The following is a 25,569-nucleotide window of genomic DNA, read 5'->3' on the forward strand; positions in this document are numbered from 1 at the left end:
CGGTTTATGGTGGCGGGGCACCAGTGGAGGATGATAAGATGAACATAAGATCAGGTCAGTTAGCCCATCGTGACAAATGAACCAGGTATTTATCACGATGGTTTCCAGGGGGAACCGCGTGGAGGTCAACCTAACATGGTGCATTGCTAGTAATAGGGTCAGTATCCATGTTACTAACAATCCCCTAGCCCCTATTCTTTAGATGCCCCCTTTGTTAGATACCTCCGCTTCAGTTCCTATAACACTCCATCCGGCGTGTGAGGATGAATTTCCTGTCAATGGTGAACGATGAGATGGTAAAAGTTAGCCGTTGTTATAATGTCAAACAATGCTTCAGAGAATAGAATATGATCATATTACGCGCGCAAATACTTGTAATATTGAACTTTGTACTTCACAACAAAATTAGTAATATCAGAAACAACATAATAGTACGTAGTAGTATAAATAACAGGCGCTACTAGCTGTACCCGCGACTTCGTCCGCGTGGAATTTAACAAAAAAGTTAACCGTAAAAGTAACCTAAGTTACATACACAAAAAAAAAATTTTTACATATTTTGTCTGGCTGTCTGTTTGTTCAGGCTAATCTCTGAAATGGCTGGATAGATTTTGACGGGACTGTCTGTTGTTGTAATAAAATCCTTATTACATTAGCTACCTGCCAATAAAAGTCCCATCAAAATCTATCCAGCCATTTCAGAGATTAGCCGGAACAAACAGACAGCCAGAGAAATTTTTTAAAAAATGTTTGTTTGGTGTATGTACCGTATTTATATTCATATGTATATAGTAAAAAATGGTTATTCCAATATTACAAACAGACACTCCAATTTTATTTATATGTATAGATGTAGCATACCGTTGTTGATGATTACTCAGCCTGAGCACATTATTTATTGGTACTTCCACGTATCGTAACATAATTATGTTCATTTGTTTTTATTCTCACTGTTTTTTCCTAGTAATTACATGTATTCATAGTAATCTATACTTTGCATGTTCATTTTTAGTTCTAAACTAGCTGTACTCGCGGCTTCGTCCGCAATAACTTAGGCTACTGTTTACTTTAGAAAAATAAAGTTATATTTCACGCGGACTAAGTCGGGGGTATATGTTGGTTGTTGGCTTTTGATTGGTTACAAATAAAATATCTTTAATAACTATCTAAATCTAAATTTTGTTTTTGTTTTTGTTTTTGAATTTGAATTTGAATTTGATTGGTTACAAATAAAATATATTTAATAACGAAACCCGGAACGGCTTTTTAATACAATTTATAGCAGTAGATAGAGTGATTCAAGAGGGAGTTACAGTCAGAGAGTGAGAAGAATACAGTTTCAATTTATTATTTACTAGCTGTTCCCGCCGCGACTTCGTCCGCGTGGAATTTAACTTTATTTTCTAAAATAAAAGTTGCCTAAGTTACTTCTTATTACATCAGCTACCTGCCCTGCCAAAACAAGTCCCGTCAAAAGCCATTTCAGAGATTATCCGGAACAAACAGACAGACAGACTCATATAACTACCTAAATACATTTTTTTTGTAAATAAATACATATTATACATTATTATATCTATTTTTCTAAAATAAAAGTAGCCTAAGTTACTCCTTATTACATTCCTAACAAAAACAGTTCTGTCAAAATCGGTCCAGCCATTTCAGAGATTAGCCGGAACAAACAGACCGACAGACAGACAGACAAAAATTGTAAAGAATATTATTTTGGTGTATGTACCGTATTTAAATTCTTATGCTTGTAGTAAAAAACGGTTATTTCAATATTACAAACTGACACTGAAATTTTATTTATATGTATAAATTACTATTATTATATATCCAATACTATAATTATATATATAATAACTCGTCCTCCTCTCTTCTATCCCGCTTGCTGCCCAACAGGGTCCATATTTAACCTACTTTGAAATTAACTTATCTATCTATCTACTGTAACGTTATGGAAGTAAAGCTTATAATAAACAAACAAATAAATAAATGAACTTTTACACGTACACCCGTGGTAAGCCAGAGCCGGAGGCTAGTATATACATATATACATTATATACATATAAATAAAATTAGAGTGTCTGTTTGTAATACTGAAATAACAGTTTTTTTTAATTTTTGTCTGTCTGTTTGTTCCGGCTAATCTCTGAAATGGCTGGACCGATTTTGACGGGACTTTTCTTGGCAGGTAGCTGATGTAATAAGGAGTAACTTAGGCTACTTTTATTTTAGAAAAATAAAGTTAAATTCCACGCGGACGAAGTCGAGTGAACAGCTGGTATGAAATAAAGTTAATAATAAAGTGTGGTGTGCTTGCGTCATCTCGTCACCTAATGTGGGTGTTGCTTACATGCAATGTAAACAACATTACACGAGATAAATTCCTGGCAACATTTCTATCATGTTACAGTACTTACACACCAGAAACTTACGAGACGAGATTGCAACCGCCTCAACTTACATGCAACTAAGTATCACTAAACTAAACTACATACGGAACCACTTGGGTCGATGTTACTAAAGTTATTTATGTACAGTAAACCTCAACCGGACAATGAAATAACGTGTAATCTATACATATATACATATAAATAAAAATGGAGTGTCTGTTTGTAATATTGAAATAACCGTTTTTTACTACATGCACATGAATATAAATACAGTACATACACCAAAATAACATTCTTTACAATTTATGTCTGTCTGTCTGTTTGTTCCGGCTGATGTCTGAAATGGCTGGACAGATTTTGACGGGACTTTTTTTGGCAGGTAGCTAATGTAATAAGGAGTAATTTAGGCTACTATTATTTTAGAAAAATAAAGTTAAATATCACGTACGAAGTCGCAGGTACAGTTAGTTAAATATAAATCATATAAACGCGAGGCGTCTCATTGGCACGTAAACAGAACACGTGATACGTCCAGTTATCATGAGTATATGATGACCACATGACCAACGCTGCGATAACAGCCCCCCGACCCCCGACACCGGAGTCAAACTCACAACTCCGCACCACCAAATGTCAAGTTTCTCGTAATAACAAACAAGTGGAGGGGGGGTGGGGGGAGGGGGTAGGGGGTAGTAGTAAGGGGCCGTTCAAGTATTACGTAAGAACTATAGGGGGGGGGTCTTTGCTTTGCTTATTTTGGATGACATGGGGGGTGGGGGAGTCAAGATGATGATCATATCATCGGTAGTTATTTACTTTTTTACGCAAATGGCAACCCTCACATTGTTTTTGCTAACAAACAATACATTAATTGAAAAATGTTTACGCAAGCATGGACTATCATAGTAATGAGGTGTATTGGTCCCATTTAATAATAATAATAATCTCAGGACAATTCACACAGCGCCATCTAGACCCGAGTTAAGCTAGCTAAAGCTTGTGTTATAAGTACTAGATAACTGATAGATATATACATAGATACATATATTTTTATTGTAAATACATATATATTATACATAGAAAACACCACCAAACAATCATACTCATGAATACAAATGTTTGTGCCGTGCGAGGAATCGAACCCGCGACCATCGGTCGTAAAGCGGTGTGCTTGACTGCTAGACCACCGAGGTCGTCTAAATCTAGAGGATTTGCTACTATCATCACACCATCAGAGTACCATCCAACGCGGTCCTCGCTACAAAACGCATAATGGTACATTCCGGATGACTTCATGCACATTGTTTTATCCTGGACTGGTGTTGTGTCCCGCTATCGTACCTATACCGCACGGTGCATTGACGTATAATAAAAAAACAAGAGTAGCCGCAATGCATGCCAACACCATGACTCACAGTTGTCACAAACAATCCGAGACTTAGTACGCGAGGTATTTAACTTTTTTTTTAATAAAATATATAAAATTTCTAAAATAAAAGTAGTCCTCGTTACTCTTTATAACATTAGCTAAGTGAAAGCTCCGTCAAAATCGGTCCAGCCGTTTAAGAGGTTAGCAAAAAATTATTTTTTTATGTAAATATTGTATTTTTTATATTGCACTGAATAAAATATTTTTCTTTCTTTCTTTTTTTCTTTAAACACTACTATACAATATAGAAGCTGTTATTTGAAAATACATACAGACACTTCAATTTTATCTATTTGTATATATAAAACTAGAACAACTAATTTACCATTTCGCATGTAAAATAAGCTTCTAATTGATTAAGAATTTGAAAAAAAATGGTAAAGTTAATCATCAGAAATTTATACATGGAAAAATAACGTTAGTAATTATTACGCAATATGAAAAGTAATATACAAATATAACTATTTACATATATGTTGCTTTCGCTTTGTAATAAAAATAAAATAATATATGTATGTATGTAGGTTTTGAAGTAGGTTAGCCCAATATATGTCTTTACTAAAAAGGTCTGGTCTCTTTTTTTGTATAGTTGGTTACGTTAGGTATTTCTTTCTCTTACGGCCATAATTATTTATTTATTCATTTATTTCAGGCAACTAGGCCTATATTATAAATACCTTACAGACTAACATACATATAATATAATATTTAAAAACTAATACATTGATATTGTCTGTGTGATCACGGCACTGAAAACGGCAATCTACCACGGTAGCGCCGATATACCACACCCTTCGGCCAGTAGTCCTCTTTCATGAAGGTGGCAGCAAGTCGGTGGGGACCAGGGCCACAAACACTCGCGTTGTGACTCGACTTCAGCTGCGTCACCCTCAATGTCAGGTTACTCTTGGTACAAATATAATCGACAATGTCCTGCTCCTTAGTGGCGTAATGTAGACGGGACAGGTGCATTGTCGTGGTCGATGTAGCAGCACGCAGCAGAAAGTTGGGCCCAGTTATAGTAATTATGATGCTGTGCATCGCATCTAATAAATAAGGGATGAAGGCAATTCAGTCCTAGATTATTTAATAAACAAATTTGGATCACTAGTTCATGTCGTGTAAGTGAGTAACGAATTTGCCAATTTCCCATTTTGCATGTAAAACAAGCTTCTAATTGATTAATAAATTGAAAAAAAAATGTTAGTTACTCAAAAAATTAGAAAAAATATAAAATCTAATTTATAACATTCTAACCTCGCTCTTTCTAAAATTACTCAATGCCACAATGTGCCTCGTGTCCATCAGTTATATATAAACGAATCCACCAACATTGCAACCATTGTTCCCCTCCGATCGATCCCCCGTCCAATTCAAACGGGGATCGAAATTACGACGGCCTGAGCCGAGGTTCGAACCCCTAGCGGTGCCCTCAGACTAAAGTCGTATCCGTCAGGCGGGAGTTGGCCTTCAGCCGCTCCATAAGTCCTTCCTTTGGTTTGGAGTGCCATCTGCACTCGCCTATCGTCCGGTGAAGCTGTAAAGGCCAGCTGCGGCCAACAGCATTAGAGTAGTCCGAAAAAAAAATTGCAACCACCATTGACGGGGGGGGAAATGGAATTGTTGGTAATGTGGATCCATTACTAGCAATGAACCATGTCAGGTTGACCTCCACGCGGTCTCCCCTGAAAACCATCGTCATAAATTTCTTGATAAATTTGTCACGATGTGCTAATTGACCTGACCTCATGCTCATCTTGTCATCCTCCACTGGTGCCCGCCAGCGTAAACCGTTAGCGCAGGCGGGTGCACCATTCCATAAAAACAAAAACCACAATTGACGGCCTCGGTGGTCCATACATACCGCTTTACTAACCGATGGTCGCAGGTTCGATTCCTCGCACGACACAAACATTTGTATTCATGAGTATGATTGATTGTATATAATATGTATTTATTTACAAGAAAAATGTATTTAGGTTAATTATTTAGTTATATGAGTCTGTCTGACTGTTTGTTCCGGATAATCTCTGAAATGACTGGATCGATTTTGACTAGACTTTTATTGACAGGTAGCTGATGTAATAAGCAGTAACTTAGGCCACTTTTATTTTAGAAAAATAAAGTCAAATTCCACGCGGACGAAGTTGCGGAAACAGCTAGTAAATAACAAAAGTACATTACAAAACTTTATAGTTTTGGTAATATCACAGTATTTGTAGCAGCCAAGTATAATTACCAGCTGGACATGGAAAGTGGAGACAGCGGAACTAAATACACGGACCGACGACGCGACACCGACCCGAGCCGGCCTTGTCCACTAACCAATCGACCAAACAAACATCCACCAAGGCCTACTAATTTACCATTCGTAATTTACCATGAATCCAACGCGATTTGACCATAGCCAATGGAGTCGCTAGAGGAAGGGGATTGTTAGTAATATGAACTCATGACCCTATTACTGACGAACCATGTCAGCTTGACCTCCACGCGGTTCTCTCTGGAAAACATAGTGATAAATTCCGATTTTGTCACGATGTGCTAACTGACCTGACCTCATGCTCATCTTAGCATCCTCCACTGGTGCCCCGCCAGCGTAAACCGTTAGCGCAGGCCGCAGGAGTGTCTGTTTGTAATATTGAAATAACCGCCAAATATAAAAATAACGTACACCGAAATAACATTTTTTATAATTTTTGTCCGTCTGTCTATCTGTCTGTTTGTTCCCGCTAATCTCCTGGCTGGACCGATTTTGACGGGACTTTTATTGGCGTAGTCGCGGGTACGTCTAGTCATCCATAAAAAAATGAAATCACTATACAACGTAGCAGATGCCAATATATATACAAGATATATTTTCTGTACTGTCTGTATTTATATTAGCTCATTACCTACAAACATCAGTAGCTAAACACTGTATAAAATAAATTTTAATGCATAAGAAAAACAATAGGAAAATCATATAAATTAAAATTAAAGAGTGCAATACACGTGTATAGATAGGTATATAGGTATATTTCGAACGTTGAAGGACAGCACTAGAATCGTTCGGAGAAAAATCAGTCATTATATGATTAAGAATGTCGTAAAATTCTGACATCATAGCTAGCCCGCGAGTATCTACATATAAATAAAATTGTAGTATCTGTTTGAAATAACCGTTTTCTACTGCATGCATATGAATATAAATACGGTACATACACCAAAATAACATTTTTTACAATTTTTGTCTGTCTGTCTGTCTGTTTATTCCGTCTAATCTCTGAAATGACTGGATCTATTTTGACGGGAATTTTTTGGCAGGTAACTGATTATTACATCAGGAGTAATTTAAGCTACTTTTATTTAAGAAAAATACAGTTAAATTTTACGCGGCTGAAGTCGAACTTAGAACTACAGTTGAATCGTTCATGATATATTCCCCACAGATAATATACAGAAATCAGTCACTCAAATCTGTCAGCGTACAATTGCGTTCCATTTTACCAGAAAACTGAAATGATCAAAAATAAAATTACCTCAAAGATAAATGTATAAAGTAAAAACAAAAAATATTTGTATTTATCCACGTCTTCATTATAACTATTTCATTAATATGTAATATTTATTAACGTACTATTAGGCTAAAAATCAGTTTTAAATTACAAGTAAGGACAGAGTTACGAAGAAATGAACGGCGAGATATTTTGGATCGATTCAAATGATGACTATTTCAGAGTCAAAAGAGTGAATAAAATAACAAATGACATCTTTTATATATTTTTATTATTATTAACTAAAAATATTTAATGCTAATTGTACAAATTAGTCTTAAATACTTTTAATTAATATATTTTTAATTTAGTTAAGCCTTTTTTCAAAAATCAACAACTTACAATAAGATATTTAAAAATGAAGTTTCACTTTTTGCATTTAGACCACTGTTAAACTAGGGGCATCGCAGGTCTAACTTTAGACCAATGACGAATCACGGTTTAGAGGTAAACTTCGTTTTGTAATAAGGAATACTTTGGTCAATGGTTTATTACTAGTGCTAAACCAGATTTATCTTTTTGTAATAAATTAATAATGATTAGAGAGCGAGTGCATGTGTGGAGTTTTGCGAGATCCATCATCAAAATTGATAACAATAAACATTGTTTACGTTTCTGCTTCGTCGACAGTTTGTCACTACAATGCATGGTCTTAAACTGACGTGTTCTAGTCGTATCGGAAATGTGCAGCTGAGAATTCGAAGGTTGCAATCTGAACAGCGTAGTTATTACAATGAAGTAAAAACATAACAATATTAATAGAGTTAGTCATGCATAGCATCAGTTTGTAGCAGTACCTAATCACACAAAGACTGATAAAGCAATAAATACAGAACTTAAGTTCAACAATTGTATAACAATATGTGACTAAAGTATCATTTACAGTCATACATACGTGACTAACAATTATTGTAAAAAAAATGTGATGACTATTCAAAAGTGTTTCAATATAAGTTTATTTTAATAAATTAATTTCCATTCTATTCTTGTATGTATTATATTGCTCTTTTCCATGTTAGAGATACACGAAAAGAGCAATACACTGCGTAAAAAGTCGGGTAACCATAATTACATGACTCGAAATGGACATAAGTTAGAATTACTAAGATTGCGACTTACAAAAACAATAAAACCAGGTCATGTTATGGATATGAAATTTCGAATTCAGATAGATTTCAGATATAGGAATGATTATTACACCGGATACGGATGCGGATATCATATGCGATATGAAATTATTTTGGACCGTCCGTTAGTTTCGCATAATTTCGGTTACGGATATTAATTTTTTAAGAAATTTCAAAAGTAAAATACAAGTGGTTACATAACGTGTCTCAATTAGGCTCCGCACCTATCCGATATTATCCGACACATTTATTTCTGATTCGGTTACGGTTACGGTTACGGATATTTTTTCATATCGGATATCCGACAGTTTCAGTTACGGTTAAGGAGCTCTGGTATTTACTTAAAAATAAAAATGTACAATAAGCTATCAAATTATTATAACAAACAACGGAATTCACATCAATAGAATTTAAGAACAAAATAAAATCATATTTCGAGCAACACCCTTTTTACAATGTGACTGTATATCTGAATTCCAATGTGAAATTATGACATTTACTATTAATTGCCTTGTAATTTGTTTTATAGATATGTATATAATATAATTTATTATTTTGAATAATTAAAATTGTAATTGTGATATAATTATCTTAAAAAAATATATAACTATTATTGACGTGCTGTTGTGTAATGAGGTTTGTTACATTTGTGAATAAAATAATATGAATATTTCATACAATGTGTATACAAATGAGAGTACATATCTTATATATAAAATTCTCGTATCACAATGTTAGTTACCATACTCCTCCCAAACGGCTTGACCGATTGTTATGAAATTTTATAAGCATACTATTTGTTCCCGTGACTTCGTCCGCATGGAATTTAACCTTATTTTCCTAAAAGTAGCCTAAAGAACTAAAAATTATTGTATTTGTCTTAATTTATTCGTTCCATTAGGTACTGATAGGTTTAAACTAATACATTTACATCCTGCATCATCCCTTAGTCGATAATCTAAGAAGATTGATACAAATTTTCATCCCCTATTTTATCGCCTTGGGGCAAAATTAATCAAAATCCTTTCTTAGCGGATGCCTACATCATAACATCTGCCTGCATGCCAAATTTCAGCCCGATCCGTCCAGTGGTTTGGGCTATGCGTTGATAGATCACTATGTCAGTCACCTTTGAGTTAAATATATTTAGATTCAGTAGGTCTGAGAATCGGCTACTATTTTTCATACCCCTAAGTGATAAGGGTTGTCCACCCCTAACATTATTTCTTTATTTTTTGGGCAAAAATTTTTTATTTATATTATTTTATTATGTGTCATTAAAAAATATACAACATACAACATACATACAACCCTAAATTTTCCCCTTCTATCACCAACCCCATTACAAACTTTTTTTATATAATAACACATATTTTTTTATATGGCAAAACAACGTATGCCGGGACAGTTAGTTTGTATGTAGAATTATATGAATGCATATAATCATAATGATAATAATGATTACAGTGTTATTATTATAGCAATTATTTTGCATTCAATGTATGACTAAAACATTTAAAATCTATTTGACAGTATTTTCAGGCAGGTTAAAATCATTTTTCCCGCATAGATAAAATAGAGACATAGTTGTCGTCGTAATACGTTTTTCTCTTCCGTTCATCTCTGTTCGCAGTCATCTCGTTATTCACTCCCTTTCTAACCATATCATCTTTCACACAGTCCATCCATCTCCTTTTCGGCGTTCTTCTGCCCTTATAAACATCCACATTCATATGTAACACCTTCCTTGAAATAAATGAATGAGATTTAAGATTGGTAGATTATTCCCAGATACGACTACAAACAGATGAGTCATGGGTTCATTTTGACAGTCATCATTCAAGTTCAAAGGTCATCATTGTAGTGGGTGCAAATTACAGAAAAATATATGTGTAGCAGATGAGTCATAGGTTCATTTTAAGGGTCATCACTCAAGTTCTAGGGTCATCATTCATCTTTGAAGTGAGTTCAAATTCCAAACAATTCGTGTTTGTAATCTGCACCCACTAAAATGTCGTTCGTCTGAAGGATACAGTATCCAGGCGTGGATCTAACCTGGTTGGAATATTTATTCTATACTAGTAGCACCCGCGACTTCGTCTGCGTGGAATTTAACTTTATTTGTCTAAAATAAAACTAACCTAAGTTACTCCTTATTACATCAGCTACCTGCCGACAAATGTCCCGTCAAAATCGGTCCAGCCATTTCAGTGATTAACCGGAACCAACAGACAGACAGACAAAAATTGAAAAAAAAGTTTTTTGGTGTGCGTACCGTATTTATATTCATATGCATATAGTAAAACGGTTATTTCAATATTACAAACAGACACTATAATTTTATTTATATGTACAGACGATGTTCTCAATAAGACCTGATGCTTCACACTATGAGGAATGTAAGATTCCTCATAGTGTGAAGCATCAGTTAAAACCTATGACAGAACAAATACCAATGGGAACTGGGAAAACCTGTCTGACTTGAAATCACTTCAACTCAAACAACAAACACTTCAACGAGACGTCACGACTCGAGTGAGTGTTGTAGAGTTTCTAGAAATTATTCCGCTACCTACAACTTTATTCACTTGTTATGTTCTTTAATAAAGTTAGTTCATTAAGTTAACTAGCTGTTACTCGCGACTTCGTCCACGTGGAATTAAATTAAATAAATTTTCTTAAAATAATATTATCTGCGAGTCCTGTCAAAATTTATAAAATCAATCCTCAATAAAATATTTTATAACTTAAAATTATCTCCTTATAACGTTAGCTATCAGCGAGTCGAAGTCCCGTCAAAATCGGGCGGATTTCGTTTCAGAGATTAGCGCGAACAAACAGACTTTTTTTTTAATTTATTATTTATAAAGTCTTTTTTTTATACCACGTAGGTGGAAAACAAGCATACGTCCCATCTGATGGTAAATGGTGACCGTAGCCTATGAACGCTGGGGTGTCACATGCGCGTTGCTGATTCTTAAGAATAGAATAGAAAATCATCTATTCAAATAAACTTACATTGAAGCACTTTTGAATAGTCATCACATTTTTTTAATCTACCGCTCATTGGGAAAGCTGTCTCATCACAAGAAGAACGAGCAAGAAACTTGCGTGTTGCTCTTTTAAATAATTTTATTCTTACTTTACATTTTTAAGTTGAAGTGTATGAATACAAACTACCAATTAGCACTAATTCAATCAAATACTCAAAGTAGAAAAATATTGAATATACGACCAACTGATTAAACAATTAATAAGAGGTTATATAAACCCTTATTGAAAAACTCCATGCTGTATTCTCTCGAGATATTATATAGTAACGTATTTACTGTTATGTGTACTATTGTTATCATGTACAACATTTTTTTTACAGAATACGACATGAGTTTCTGGTCACTTCTTCTCATCTCGAAATCATTCCGAACTGACGGTAGATTTGACATGTCATAAGAGTCTGTAATAGACCTACATGAATAAAGATATTTTGAATTTTGAATTTGAATACATTCAAATTGAAAAGCTGTTAATTTGTAACTACAAACAGACATTTCAACGTATTTATTTGTATAGATGCATACCTACATGATCTAACAATGGTAATTCTCGAATTATTAATATAACTATGAACGAGGTACACTGGTACAGTTTACAATCATTGTCTAAAGTTCGACATGACTAGTCAGAATTACTAATTGTGGATTCTTTGTCATTATTTATAGGAATGTTCATTTGACTATTGAGTTGTAATAAAATATTGAGAAATCTATCAATATTATATTTTTCTGTTTCCTGCTTTGCGCCATTTTCTTGTAAAAGAAATGAGACCAATACAAAGGTACAGATAGCTCTCCTGAGGAGATGTAGGTATGTAAGAGAAGTAAGATATCTTAGAAGTACCGTACCAGACGTAAGTATCTATTTATTTAGAAGTTTATATAGAGATATAAATTTCTAGATAGTGAAATCCCTATGTAAAAATGAATTCTTCTAGATTTTATAATATACTACAGCTGTTACTCACGACTTCGAGTGGACATTTTTTTTATTAAAACCAATTAAAACTTATACATATAATTAGTAAAAATCACGGGATCTTACCACGTTTTATATTTATTTGCTGAGTCCAATAAAACTTCTTATATAAAAGTAGCCTAAGTACTAAGTCTTTGTAATATTCGCCATCTGCGAGTGAAAGTCCCGCCAAAATCGGTCCAGCCCTTTTAGAGATTAGCCAGAACAGACAGTTTTTTTTTTATGTAAGTACCGTATACTTTCATATGCATTAATTGAAAAGCTGTTAAATTCAAATTACAAACAGACACCCCAATGTTATTTATTAGTATAGATGGCGTGTAATCACTAGGATCTCATCTTCATTACATAGTATAAAACAAAGTCGCTGTCGCTGTCTGTCCCTAAGTATGCTTAAATCTTTAAAACGCAACGGATTTTGAAGCGGTTTTTTTTAATAGATAGAGTGATTCTAGAGGAAGGTTTATATGTATAATACATGTACACCCGTGCGAAGCCGAAACGAGTAGTTAGTATTATATATCTTATCTTGTCAACAAACATCAGATAATGTTTTCAAGAATTTACAGTAAATAATTATTCGTTTTATTACTTCAGTTAAGTACGTATCCCTTACTGAGTTCTAACCGTATTCACATAGTACCTACGCTTACATCGTGGTGTTCTTATGTCTTAAAGAATCATCATAACATAAATTTTAAAACAAGGCCACATAAGCAACTTTTTCTCAATAAATTAATGAACCGACGACGACACGAACGAAATCGCAGATAAAAACAAATGGCCAGGCCCCTCGTACCCACTGGGCACGCGCCCAGGGCTCCTCGATGGATTTTTTTTTCATGGCTGATAATGGAATGGTGCACCAGTGGAGGATGATAAGATGAGCATGAGGTCATGTTAGTTAGCCCATTGTGATAAATCCACCAAGAATTTATCACGGTGGTTTTCAGAGGGAACCGCGTGGAGGTCAACCTGACATGGGACAATAGGTTTAAGAGTCCACATTACTAACAATCTAACAAAACGTGATAAATACCTGGTGAATTACGATGGGCTAACTGACCTGACCTCATGCTCATCTTATCATCCTCCACTGGTGCCAGCGTAAACCGTTAGCGCAGGCGGGTGCACAATTCCATTATCATCCATAAAAAAAAAGAAATTATTAATTAACAAAATATATTTAATATAATACACAATAATATAGATAAGTTACATCAACATGACGACAGACAAGATGACACACACTCTCTTTTCAAAACATACAAATATACTTCGTCTGCCATACCAACCAGTCTAGTCATCGAGTGCTAACCTCGTTCCCAGTCAGTGTGTGTTACACTGACTGGGCCCAGGGAACCGCGATGGATTGGGGCTCTCTAGTCTAGTCCAGTCTCTACTTCATCACCAAACGATAACCGCTGGCTACTCTACTCTCGCCTGAAAATCAGTCTCAACAAATGCTTACCGACTATGGTTAATTTGTTCGTTTTTGTTAATTTTTATAAATGTCTAGCAACAACTCCAACCCCTCATCACATGACAACTTTTTAAAATTATTTTTACCTGGTTTTGAAGGTAGAGCATCCTAAACATATCTAAAAACTTATGTACAAAAATGACTGTCTATTCTAACAAAATAGTGCTTTATTACTATGGACATAGGGACCCTATTAATCTAATGTGCCCAGGGCCTCTATTAGATGAAAGACGGCCCTGCTAGTGGCGTATAGAGTAACGAGCTTAAGAATGCCGGGTATCAGGTAGTGGGACCCCTAGCGATCAGTGAGTTGTACCCTTGCACGCATCAATTACCGTTATTGACACCAAATAGTTGGACTTTATACGACTCGATCTCTGCATTGCATTAATACGTTTACTTAATGTATTCAATTTACATCACATGCTTTATTACGTACAAGCTTTCGAACGTCAAGTGCCGCACGACGAAAGCTTGTGCTGATAACAAAGCTTCATTATGTTATTATAAACGCTAAAGTTTGTAAGTAAGGATGTTTCTTTCACGCAAAAACTACTCGTTTAGTAGTATTTAGTATATAATATAGATTTTGATGATACGTTACTGTAATCTATATATATATATAACTCAAAGGTGACTGACATAATGATCTAACAACGCTCAGCCCAAACCACTGGACGGATCGGGCTGAAATTTGGCATGCAGGTAGATGTTATGACGTAGGCATCCACTAAGAAAGGATTTTGATTAATTCTACCCCCAAGGGGAGAAAATACGGGATGAAAGTTTATATGAAACTTTGTCAATTTTAAACCGATCGGGCTGAGACTTTGTATGCATAAAGCTACTATGACGTAGGCATCTCCTAAGAAAGGATTTTGATAAATTCCACCCCTAAGGGGATAAATTAACGCGAGCGAAGCCGCGGGCAAAAGCTAGTATAATATATAGATCCTTCTCCTTCAGTTTAACATATACGAGTATGCTATTTTTTTTTAATTTAACGCGAGTGTCTCTGCGTGCTCAGGTAGTAGGCTATTTAATAAGATATGTAAATTGAGCAAAATAAAATTATAAATGTTAACTACTCATAAGTGTGATGCAGGCGAAGTTATATTTTATTATATTTTGAACTTCTTGTTCGTATGTAAGTTATTACATAAAAGAATGATTAGTTTGGCATATTTTTAAATTACTTTTCTTATCAGTTTTAGTAATAATTCTAATAATAAACACAGTGGGTCGTTTGTTTTGAGTATTTATCACTTGCGTGAATGAGGATAATAAACGACTAAATTTTTAATACATCTAAATAACATTATTATTTAATAATATAATGCAATAACTTTATTACTGTCCAAGTTAACGGCTTAAGTCAATCGGAAAATATATTAATTAGTCAACAAACATTATAATAATACTGATAATTTTGTTTAAAAAATATTGATGCAGAAACGTTGATGTTCATATAGCGGCTAAAATATCCTACACTAGTTGTACCCGCGACTTCGTCCGCGTGGAATTTAACTTTATTTTTCTAAAATAAAAGTGGCTCAAGTTACTCCTTATTACATCAGCTACCTGCCAATAAAAGTTCTGTCAAAATCGGTCCAGCCATTTCAGAGATTAGCCGGAACAAACAAACAGACAGACAAAAATTGTAAAAAATGTCATTTTGGTGTATGTACCGTATTTATATTCATATGCCTGTATAGATGAATAAATGTAATTTTATTGATTCATAAAAAAGCTTCTAAATATACTTAGTATGTGCTTACCAGACGCTTTTAAAACTTTAATTACCTATTACCTGTTTAATGGAGTACTTGCCTAATACTACTGACGTAAATATATTTATATATAAATCTTTATTTAATTAACTATTGTGAGAAAATAATTACAAATTTTATTATGAAATGTTTATCTATACATGTATACAGATAAATAAAATTGCAATCTCTGTTTGTGATATTGAAATAACCGTTTTTTACTACATGCATATGTATGAATATAAATACGGTACACACACCAAAAATAACATTTTTAACAAATTATGTTTACTGTCTATTTGTTCCGGCTAATCTCTGAAATGACTGGACGGATTTTGACGGAACTTTTATTGGCAGGTAGCTGATGTAATAAGGAGTAACTTAGGCTACTTTTATTTTAGAAAAATAAAGTTAAATTCCAGTCGCGGGTACAGTTAGTTCTACAATAAAGTTATAGATGTATTAATTGGTAAGTATTTAACCATCTACCAACACGAGGTAACTCAACAGGAGCCGTGTAACAGGTAGAATACAGTGGTTTAGCTTTTTTTTTAAATTTTATTTGTTTCACTGACATTATTTCTTATTAACATATTGACTTCAGCTGCGATTTGATACAGTAGAACTTTTCGTAGGGCTAGTTGTGTTTCACTAGGTGTTTATTATGTTTTTATTATATTATATTATTTTATTTATTTATATAAATGACACACATACACATATTTACATTATTTATATTTGAAATAGTTTATATATATATATATTATTTTTATATCTTTATATATTTTATGTATTTACGCATTTATAGACTTATGTTTTATATCACACACACACACACACACACACTGGCTAAATTGTATAAAATATTAAATAAGTTTATGTCTGCATGTAAATTAATTAAAACTGTTATCCTTGTTTTGGGAAGGAACTGACTCCTGATATACAGTTCACGCTAGTTTGGGAGTCAGGACTACATCAAACTGTACACTGATGAAAGTTTAAATAAATATATATTTTTTAAGTGCATCTTAAGAAGCCCGAGTTTCCGGCTCCGTAATGATACTGGTCAACTTGTACCGTGGTGTAGTTAAGTTGAATGTAAACAAACCTACCGCGAAGGCAATGTTGATAAAGATGAATATCTTCTCGGAGGTGCAGACACTCCTGGCACACCCCATGTCGCGCCGGTCCCTGCCGCGAGTCCCGCGAGCTGCCTCGGACTCCGCCGATGTCACATGGAGGGACACAACGCCTCCGCACGAGTCACGAGCTAGTTCCGAGCTTATAAATGCACGCCAGTCATTACGAGAATGCGCCGCGGATCGTATAAACGACCTGTACACAAGACGGCGGGTAAGGCACTGACTGGACTGAGTAGTCCGGGCTGAGATAGGCCGGTCGGAGGGAGCGGGTGCATGCGCCCCGAGCTCCCCCTTCGCCCCCGCTGACGCCCCTGTGGGGTCGCAACTCGCGTGGCTCGCTCCGAACATCCCAAATTTCCGACCCCTAGCAGCTGTCATGCGTGTTGCACTCGTTTCAACTAAACAATACAAACATTTAACTATCAATTATTTATAGATAATATCAAGGTAGTTTAATTGTTTATTATTTAATTCTGATTTTTTTATAAAACTTCGTACGTTTTTATTATTACTTTATTTTATAATGTACTTACCCAAACTTTACAAATACCTTTATTAATATTAACTAATATATAAAATTCTCGTATCATATTATCTATACGTATAAATAAAATTGGAGTCTCTGTTTGTAATATTGAAATAACCGTTTTTTATTACATGCATATGAATATAAATACGGTACATGCACCAAAGTAATATTTTTACAATTTTTGTCTGTCTGTTTGTTCCGGCTAATCTCTGAACAGGCTGGACCGATTTTAACGGGACATTTTTGGCAGGTAGCTGATGTAATGAGTAACTTAGGCTACTTTTATTTTAGAAAAATAAAGTTAAATTCTAAATTCTGAACAGCTAGTTATTAATAAAGTAAACAGTATTTTTTTACATATACATATATAGCAGTGAAATGGCTCCACTCAGTATTGTGATATGTTCAGTGAACGTTCTATTGACGACCTATAGTAACTACCTAAAGTAAATAATAAGGAGTAACTTTTATTTTATAAAAATAAAGATAAATTCCAGCGGCCGCAGTCTCGGGAACAGCTAGTTTTTAATATTTCTATAGTTTTGTAACATCATTGGACTAGTTACTAAGACGTATCAACTCGGGTAGCTGCTTGTGTCATCTCAGAACCAGTTGACGGTGGACTGATATGTATTTGGGTGGTATTTGTTATTGGGTCGCGAGGTCGGGCTCTCTCTAATGACTCCATATAGAAGAGACAATTGTGGTCCGGCCCGTGCCCCGACTACTTGTACCAATTAGGAACCCTTTAAGAACTAATAAACCACAATTACCGTCACCATACGCAGTTCAAACACGTTGTCAACAAGTAGGTACACTAAAATAATAATCTCAGGACAATTCACACAGCTCCATCTAGACCCCAGTTAAGCTAGCTAAAGCTTGTGTTACGGGTACTAGATAACTGATAAATACATAGATATTTTTTTTCGTAAATACATACATATTATACATAGAAAACACCCAGACCGATACAAACAATCATACTCATGAATACAAATGTTTGCGCCGTGCGAGGAATCGAACCCGCGACCGTCGTAAGTAAGGCGGTGTGCTAAACTGCTAGACCACCGAGGCCGTCAAATAAACTATATTTCATCCAATCCCATCTTCGAAATAACTCTATCAACGCAAAGCCCAAACCACTGGACGGATCGGGCTGAAATTTGGCATGCAGGTAGATGTTATGACGTAGGCATCATAGATTAATTCTACCCCCAAGGGGATACAATAGGTGATGAAAGTTTGTATAAAACTTTGTCAATTTTAAAACAATCGGGCTGAGCCTTTGCATGCTTAAAGGTTCTATGACGTAGGCATCCCCAAAGAAAGGATTTTTATAAATTTCACCCCTAAGGGGATAAAATAAGAGATGAAAATTTGTATAAATCTCGTTAGATTTTCGACTGATTGAACTGAAATAAAAGATTGGAGCTACTATGATGAAGACGTTCTCTTAAATAGGATTTTAATAAATTCAACCCCCATGGGGATAAAATAAGGGATGATGCAGGATGTAAAATGTATTAGTATGAACCTATCAGTACCTAATGGAACGAATAAATTAAGACGAACAAAATAATTTTTAGTTCTTTAGTCTACTTTTATTTTAGAAAAATAAAGTTAAATTCCACGCGGACGAATTCGCGAGAACAGCTAGTAAACAATATAGCCGATGCAAAAGACAACTTTAAGTACACACGTGTGTACCTACGGGCACTTGTGGTATATTAGCAGTTAACATGTGTTCAAAGTTTGAAGTTCAAAGTTCGAAAGCAAAGTCGCTTTGATCCACATTGGACAGACATTTGCACTTTACCGTGGCGCGGTACTGTATTTTAAGCGCATGTCAAAAGTAAAAAGAGAAATAATCTTTATTCAAATAAAGTCATACAAGCTCCTTTGAATTTGTTACACATTTGTAACGCAGACTCATCACAAGAAGGACGAGCAAGAATCTTGTGTGTTGCTCTTTTGAATACATATTATTTTATATAAATAATTATACAATAACAAGTAATAGACATGCGATAATCAATATAGAAATCGCTACGCACTCATTCTTTGTGCAATCTGATAATCCTGTCAGAGTTGCTACAAAAACATTATTATCATTTACAAGCTCCTCAATTTTATAATAAGCGTTTTTCACAGTGTTTTATACGACACTAGCTTTTGCTCGCGGCTTCGCTGGCGTCAATCCCTTAGGGGTGGAATTTAACAAAATCCTTTCTTAGGGGATGCCTACGTCATAGTAGCTTTATGCATGCAAAGTCTCAGCCCCATCGGTTTATAATTGACAAAGTTTCATACAAACTTTCATCCCCTATTTTATCCTCTTGGGGATAGAATTAATCAAAATCCTTTCTTAGCGGATGCCTACGTCATAACATCTACCTGCATGTCAAATTTCAGCCCGATCCGTCCAGTGGTTTGGGCTGTGCGTTGATAGATCACTATGTCAGTCACCTTTGAGTTATATATATATATATATATATATAGATTTGAATCTTTTTTCAGGCAGATTTAGAACAGATTCTAGTAAGCCTTACGCAATTACCATAAAACGAATCAGTAACTTTAGTTAAACGGCATTTAGGTAAAACATTCGAGTATCTAAAAGTGTGACATTCCAAATATGCCAATACAGCATGTACTTACGTATAAAATAAAAATCTATACACGTATACAAATAAATAAAGTGTCTGTTTGTAATTTCAAATTAACAGCTTTTCACTAAATAAATATAAAAGTATATTACGAGTCTGTTTGTTCTTGCTGATCTCTGAACCGGCTGGACCGATTTTAACGAGTTTTACTCGCAGATAGCTAATATTATGAGGAGTAACTTAGGCTACTTGTATTTCAAACATCACTACATAGTATAAAACAAAGTCGCTGTCGCTGTCTGCCCGTCTCTATGTATGCTTAAATCTTTAAAACCACGCAACTGATTTTGTAGCGGTTTAAATAGATAGAGTGATTCAAGAGGAAGGTTTATATATATAATACATGTACACTCGTACGAAGCCCTGGCGAGTAGCTAGTAGTACATATAAGATATGATTTAACTTATGGTAGATAAGTACCGTCACACCCACTAATACTAACACGTGGGGGGAAATGGGATTGTTAGTAATGTGGACTAATGAACCCATTACTAGCAATGTACCAGGTTGACCTCCACGCGGTCCCCCCTGGAAACCATCGTGTTAAATTCCTGGTGAATTTGTCACGATGTGCTAACTGACCTGACCTCATGCTCATATTATCACCCTCCACTGGTGCCCCGCCAGCGTAAACCGTTAGCGCAGGCGGATGCACCATTCCATTATCACATACAAAAAAAAAATACTAACACGTTTGTATTCGTTACAATTCCGCCTAAAATCTGGACAAACGCGTAATCAACCGGTTAAATGTAGGTGAATGTTCATATATTTAAAAAATGTGGTTTGTATGCATGTGTTCGATAATGAGATTCAAATTCATTCATATTATTCAAAAAAACATTCATTCATGTTGGACATTTTAGCCGCTTACGAACGTCAAATTTTTTATATTATTTTTTCCTACCGTCCAGTTCAGTATATAGATCCATTTGAGAAGAACTGGCAGAAAACTCAATTGAATTACTTTTTTTTTAAAAGCCAGTTTATATTAGTCTAACATTGAATGAAAATCCCGTGCATGAACAACTATTGCCATGCACTCTCGTCATTCAAGTAATCGTTTAGTGAGTAATAGGCCTTGCTCAGTAAATATGATTTAACAGATGTTTTGAATTTATTTAAGAGTAATTCCAACATATCCTTTGGTATCTTATTGTAAATTTTTATACCTATTCCCATAAATGACCTATTTACTTTTTCTAAACGATAATAATATAAAGAGGCAATTATCACCGTTGCTTCTCAATTTATATACTCAAATGTGTAGGTACACAAAAATCTTCACACATTTCCAAAAACAGCAATATTCATAAGATTAATAACAGATTTAAAGACAAACTTACTGTTCCTAAGTATAGTTTAGAACAGTCAATTAATATTTTTTTAATTCATGGATATAGCATAAGGCTAGGCGGGAGCCTAGCGTTACAGGTATAGGTTGCCCACTCATGCATACACGAAATATCTCCTTTGGAAAGTTTGCACTCTTTCCCGAAGATAAAAACCATCGCTCCTAAGAATATCCTTCAATTCTTGTCCCTGACGGGTCTAGGTAGCGAACTTTGAAAAAGGGCGAGCACAATAGATCTATGTAGGTCGTAGTGCTACAGGTGCTGCAAGCATCAGACAATAGCCCACGCAACCCAATAAAAAAAAATTAAAAAATAGGTATAGGTATACGTTGGCGGGGCACCAGTGAAGGATGTATAAAATGAAACAAAGCAGATCGCCCGTGTCTTAATCTTTTGTCACAGTTGTTAGAATTGTACCTACACGTAGTAGACAGTATCGGTGGTCTAGCGTCTAACTGTACTAATACAATGGACATGTATGAAAAGAAAAGTCCCAGAGGATGTAATTGTTTCGCCATTCAGACCAAATATATTCCTATTTTCGAAAAAAAAACTAATCGTGAACTATAGGTAACAAATATGCCTAAAGAACATGCAATAAAGACGAATAAATATTACTATCTAATAAACGAATTAATGAAAATTGCCAATTGGGTTAATTCACATAAGTGTAAAGTGGGAGCGAGAGGTGTTGCCGATGGCAATCTTTTTGATAGTTTTTATGTTTTTTATATATTTGAATTTTATATTTTGACGTCCTGTTTTTATATACCGTTTGTTTTCTTATGCCATATTGTCTTTATATTTTTGCTAGCGAGCTGATTACACTTATTTTATCTCACCTAGGAACGTGTCTCATTTTAAACCAGCCTTAATACAGTCCGTAACAAGAGGTATACCAGCGAAATCTCTCTACAATCTTCTAAACCAGCTTGGCCTGTCTAGAACTGCAGTAAGTTATATACTCGTACTAGAACGATTATCTAAAGCTGCACTAGCCGGCTCCTGCCAGATATGGCTAGGCAGGGATAAAAACACGCCCGGGTCACGATTCCGGGGAACTGCTCCGAGTTTCCCTCTCTGCTACACGAAGAAGTTCGCCTCTTTCATGGTAAATATCAGGGATGTTATGGATATGAAATTTCGGATACGGATAGGTTTCGGATATAGGAATGATTATTATACAGGATACGGATACGGATGCGGAAATGAAATTATTTCGGATTATCCGTTAGTTTCGGATAATTTCGGTTACGGATATTAATTTTTTAAGGAATTTTAAAAGTAAATTACAAATAGCTAATAAAATGATTACATGACGTGTCTCAATTAGGCTCCGACCGTATCCGATGTTATGCGAAACTTTTATTTCGGATACGGTTACGGTTACGAATATTGTTTTATATCGGATATCCGATAGTTTAGGTTACGGTTACGGAGCTCCCTGCCATCCTGGTAAATATATTGTTTATAGATAACTCGCGCGGTTACTTTTCAAATCTTTCAATTTCTATTTCGATTTGCCCTATACTATAAAAAGCATCTATAATACATATAAACATTTAAAAAATAATTATATTTATTGCTGAAAACTGCATTAAAATCCGTTGCGTAATATAAAAGATATAAATGAACAGACAGCGACGGCAACTTTGTTACCGTCTATATAAGATGTAACAAAGTTGCCGCTGTTATACTCTATATAAGATGTATACGACGGAAAGCAGTCAAGCCCGTGGAGGCAAATTGATCAGATTACCTATTTCCAAATGATAAACATAGACAATCCATAGACTAGAACTTGAAGAAGTACCTAGCAAGTTGGGTACCTATTTTCGGGTTGCCAACCAACTTTATAATAACGTATCCTACTTCATTTTTGGTAATTATACTTTATACATAAAGTATGCAAAAATACTTTATTTTCAACCGTCACTGTGATGCGTAAAACAAAATACTCATTATGGGTACTTAACGATTTATAATTACTGAACGAAATGTTAGATGTCAATTGTGAGTTGTGACATTTGTCACAGCTCTAGTATTAAAAGTACACAAAAATACGTTATTAATGCAAAAACTTTTTTTCCTAATATTTATTTTTTTCCTATTCAAACCAGTTTATACGTTTATTTTGTCAAAAAAAGTTGCCAACCCTAACCTTTCCATATGATAAACATAGACAATCCCTAGACTCCATTTTAAAAATTCTGTTCTTAAATTGTCTTGATCAATAGAGGTTGCCTACCAATAATTGTAGATTATTGATGATTGACATACTTCTGTAAATGATTGCTACATAATTGCATAAAAAACGCCGACAGAACGAATTATGATCGACCTATTTAGCGGCCGCCTACACTGAATAGATCAATAGAGTCGCTAATGTTGGACCGGCCACAAATACCTGCTAGCTTCAACATTCATCTCAAAATAGTCTGCAGTTTCTATGCGACTTAATATTGACTCAAGCTAATAGAATACGGAATGGGAAAGGTAACAATCATGTATACCTACAGGCAGTATCAGAGAATGAGACGATACAGTCACGGGGAGTGTTCTGAGGAATTGTTCGGATTAATACCAGCTGCTGAGTTTCACCACTATATCACCCGCCAGGAACTAAAATACCATCCTGATCATCTGGATGAATGGCGGAACTTTTTGCCACGCACAACCACATTGTGGAATTACCTTCCAACAATGGTATTTCCGAACCGATACGATATTGAAACCTTCAAAAAGAGCTTATTCCTTTTTAAAAGGCCGACAACGTACTTGCGCTTCCCCTGGTGTTGTGGGTGCTCATGGGCGGCGGTAATCACTTACCATCAGGTGAGCTGCATGCTCGTTTGTCCCCTGTTATATAAAAAAAAAAGTTAAAATCATTTAATCATATAGGTGTTGGAGAAGGATGGAAAAAAGATAAAATAAGGAATGAAAATCTTGAAAGGGTTAAAGAAAATTTAATCATAGATATTTTAGGCACTTGATCGACACGACGAACTAATTAATAATATTATTTAAGTCAAAACTGGAAGACACCTTTGAAATGTCGTGTCGTATCAACAGCTAAAAGGACTGATAGAATATCGTGGAAGGTGGCGGGAGCTCCACAGACAAGAACACAGCTCTTATATTATGAATGGAAAAAATTGTTCTGCCCGGCTTGTGAAAACAGACAAAAAAATAATTATTGCAGTCTTTGTACAAAATATACAGTTTTTTTTTACATATATATAAATAAACATACATTAATTGAAACATGTTTACGTTAGCCTGGGGGACAATGGGATTGGAGGGGGTAAATAATTGTGATAAATCTGCTTACGTATTACTTGATTACACCTACCTACTTAAATTATAAAATATCCTAATAAATTCACTTTAAGTACTCCTCAATATGGAAGAGGACACACACTTCTGAAACAGGTATTTTCTATACGTACATCATAAGTCAGGGACTTCATAAATTATTTGTACAAAATATGTGAAAAAAATAAATTATTATTATTATTTTACAAAAAATCTCATCTCCCCTCTTAAGGAGAGATGGCAACTTACCCCCGGCAAAAGCAGGCCGGGGTTCAAGGCCCCAGGGAGAGAAACCTGCGTACAATGCGAGCAGAATCCAAGAGCACCACTTCTGCATCTTTCCCGGGAGTGAGCCGCCTCGGAATCCCAACCGTCTGAGATGTTGTTCCAGACTGGTTGGGATAAGACTGTTCACCGACATAACGATTGGAATGATTTCGGTGACATCACCCCCCACATTTCGGTCACCTCGTGAGCCAGGTATATTTTCTCTTTTTCTCGGTTTCGGCTTTCACGAGTTTCTCGTCATGACGTATGGTGACGTCCACCAAAAACACCCTCGAGAGTGTCTGATCCATCACCACGATATCAGGTTTGTTGCAAGAACGGTCCTGTCCGTGATGATGGATCGGTCCCCGTAGAGCCTGACGCTGTCGCTTTCGAGGACCGGCTGGGGCTCGTACTTATAGTACGGCAACCTCTATTCGCGAGGCTGTACTGCAGAGCTAGTTCTTGATGGAGTATTTTGGCTACCTGGTTGTGTCTGTGCAAGTACTCAGTGTTG

General features: G+C 35.2%; 1 protein-coding gene across 1 annotated transcript in view; it reads right to left on the minus strand.

Annotated features, from left to right (window-relative positions):
• The window catches only part of LOC131841309 (uncharacterized), a 41,097-nt gene extending 23,965 nt beyond the window's left edge, over positions 1-17,132 (minus strand). Inside the window, exon 1 of the mRNA XM_059189633.1 lies at positions 16,888-17,132. Coding sequence (XP_059045616.1) covers positions 16,888-16,953 — 66 coding nt within the window. The 5' untranslated portion in view covers positions 16,954-17,132. The remainder of the gene's footprint in view (positions 1-16,887) is intronic.
• Positions 17,133-25,569: the final 8,437 nt, after the last annotated feature.

Source organism: Achroia grisella, unplaced genomic scaffold (assembly GCF_030625045.1).
Source record: "Achroia grisella isolate CSIRO2021 unplaced genomic scaffold, CSIRO_AGI_Agris_v1 utg1581, whole genome shotgun sequence".
NCBI lineage: Eukaryota > Metazoa > Arthropoda > Insecta > Lepidoptera > Pyralidae > Achroia > Achroia grisella.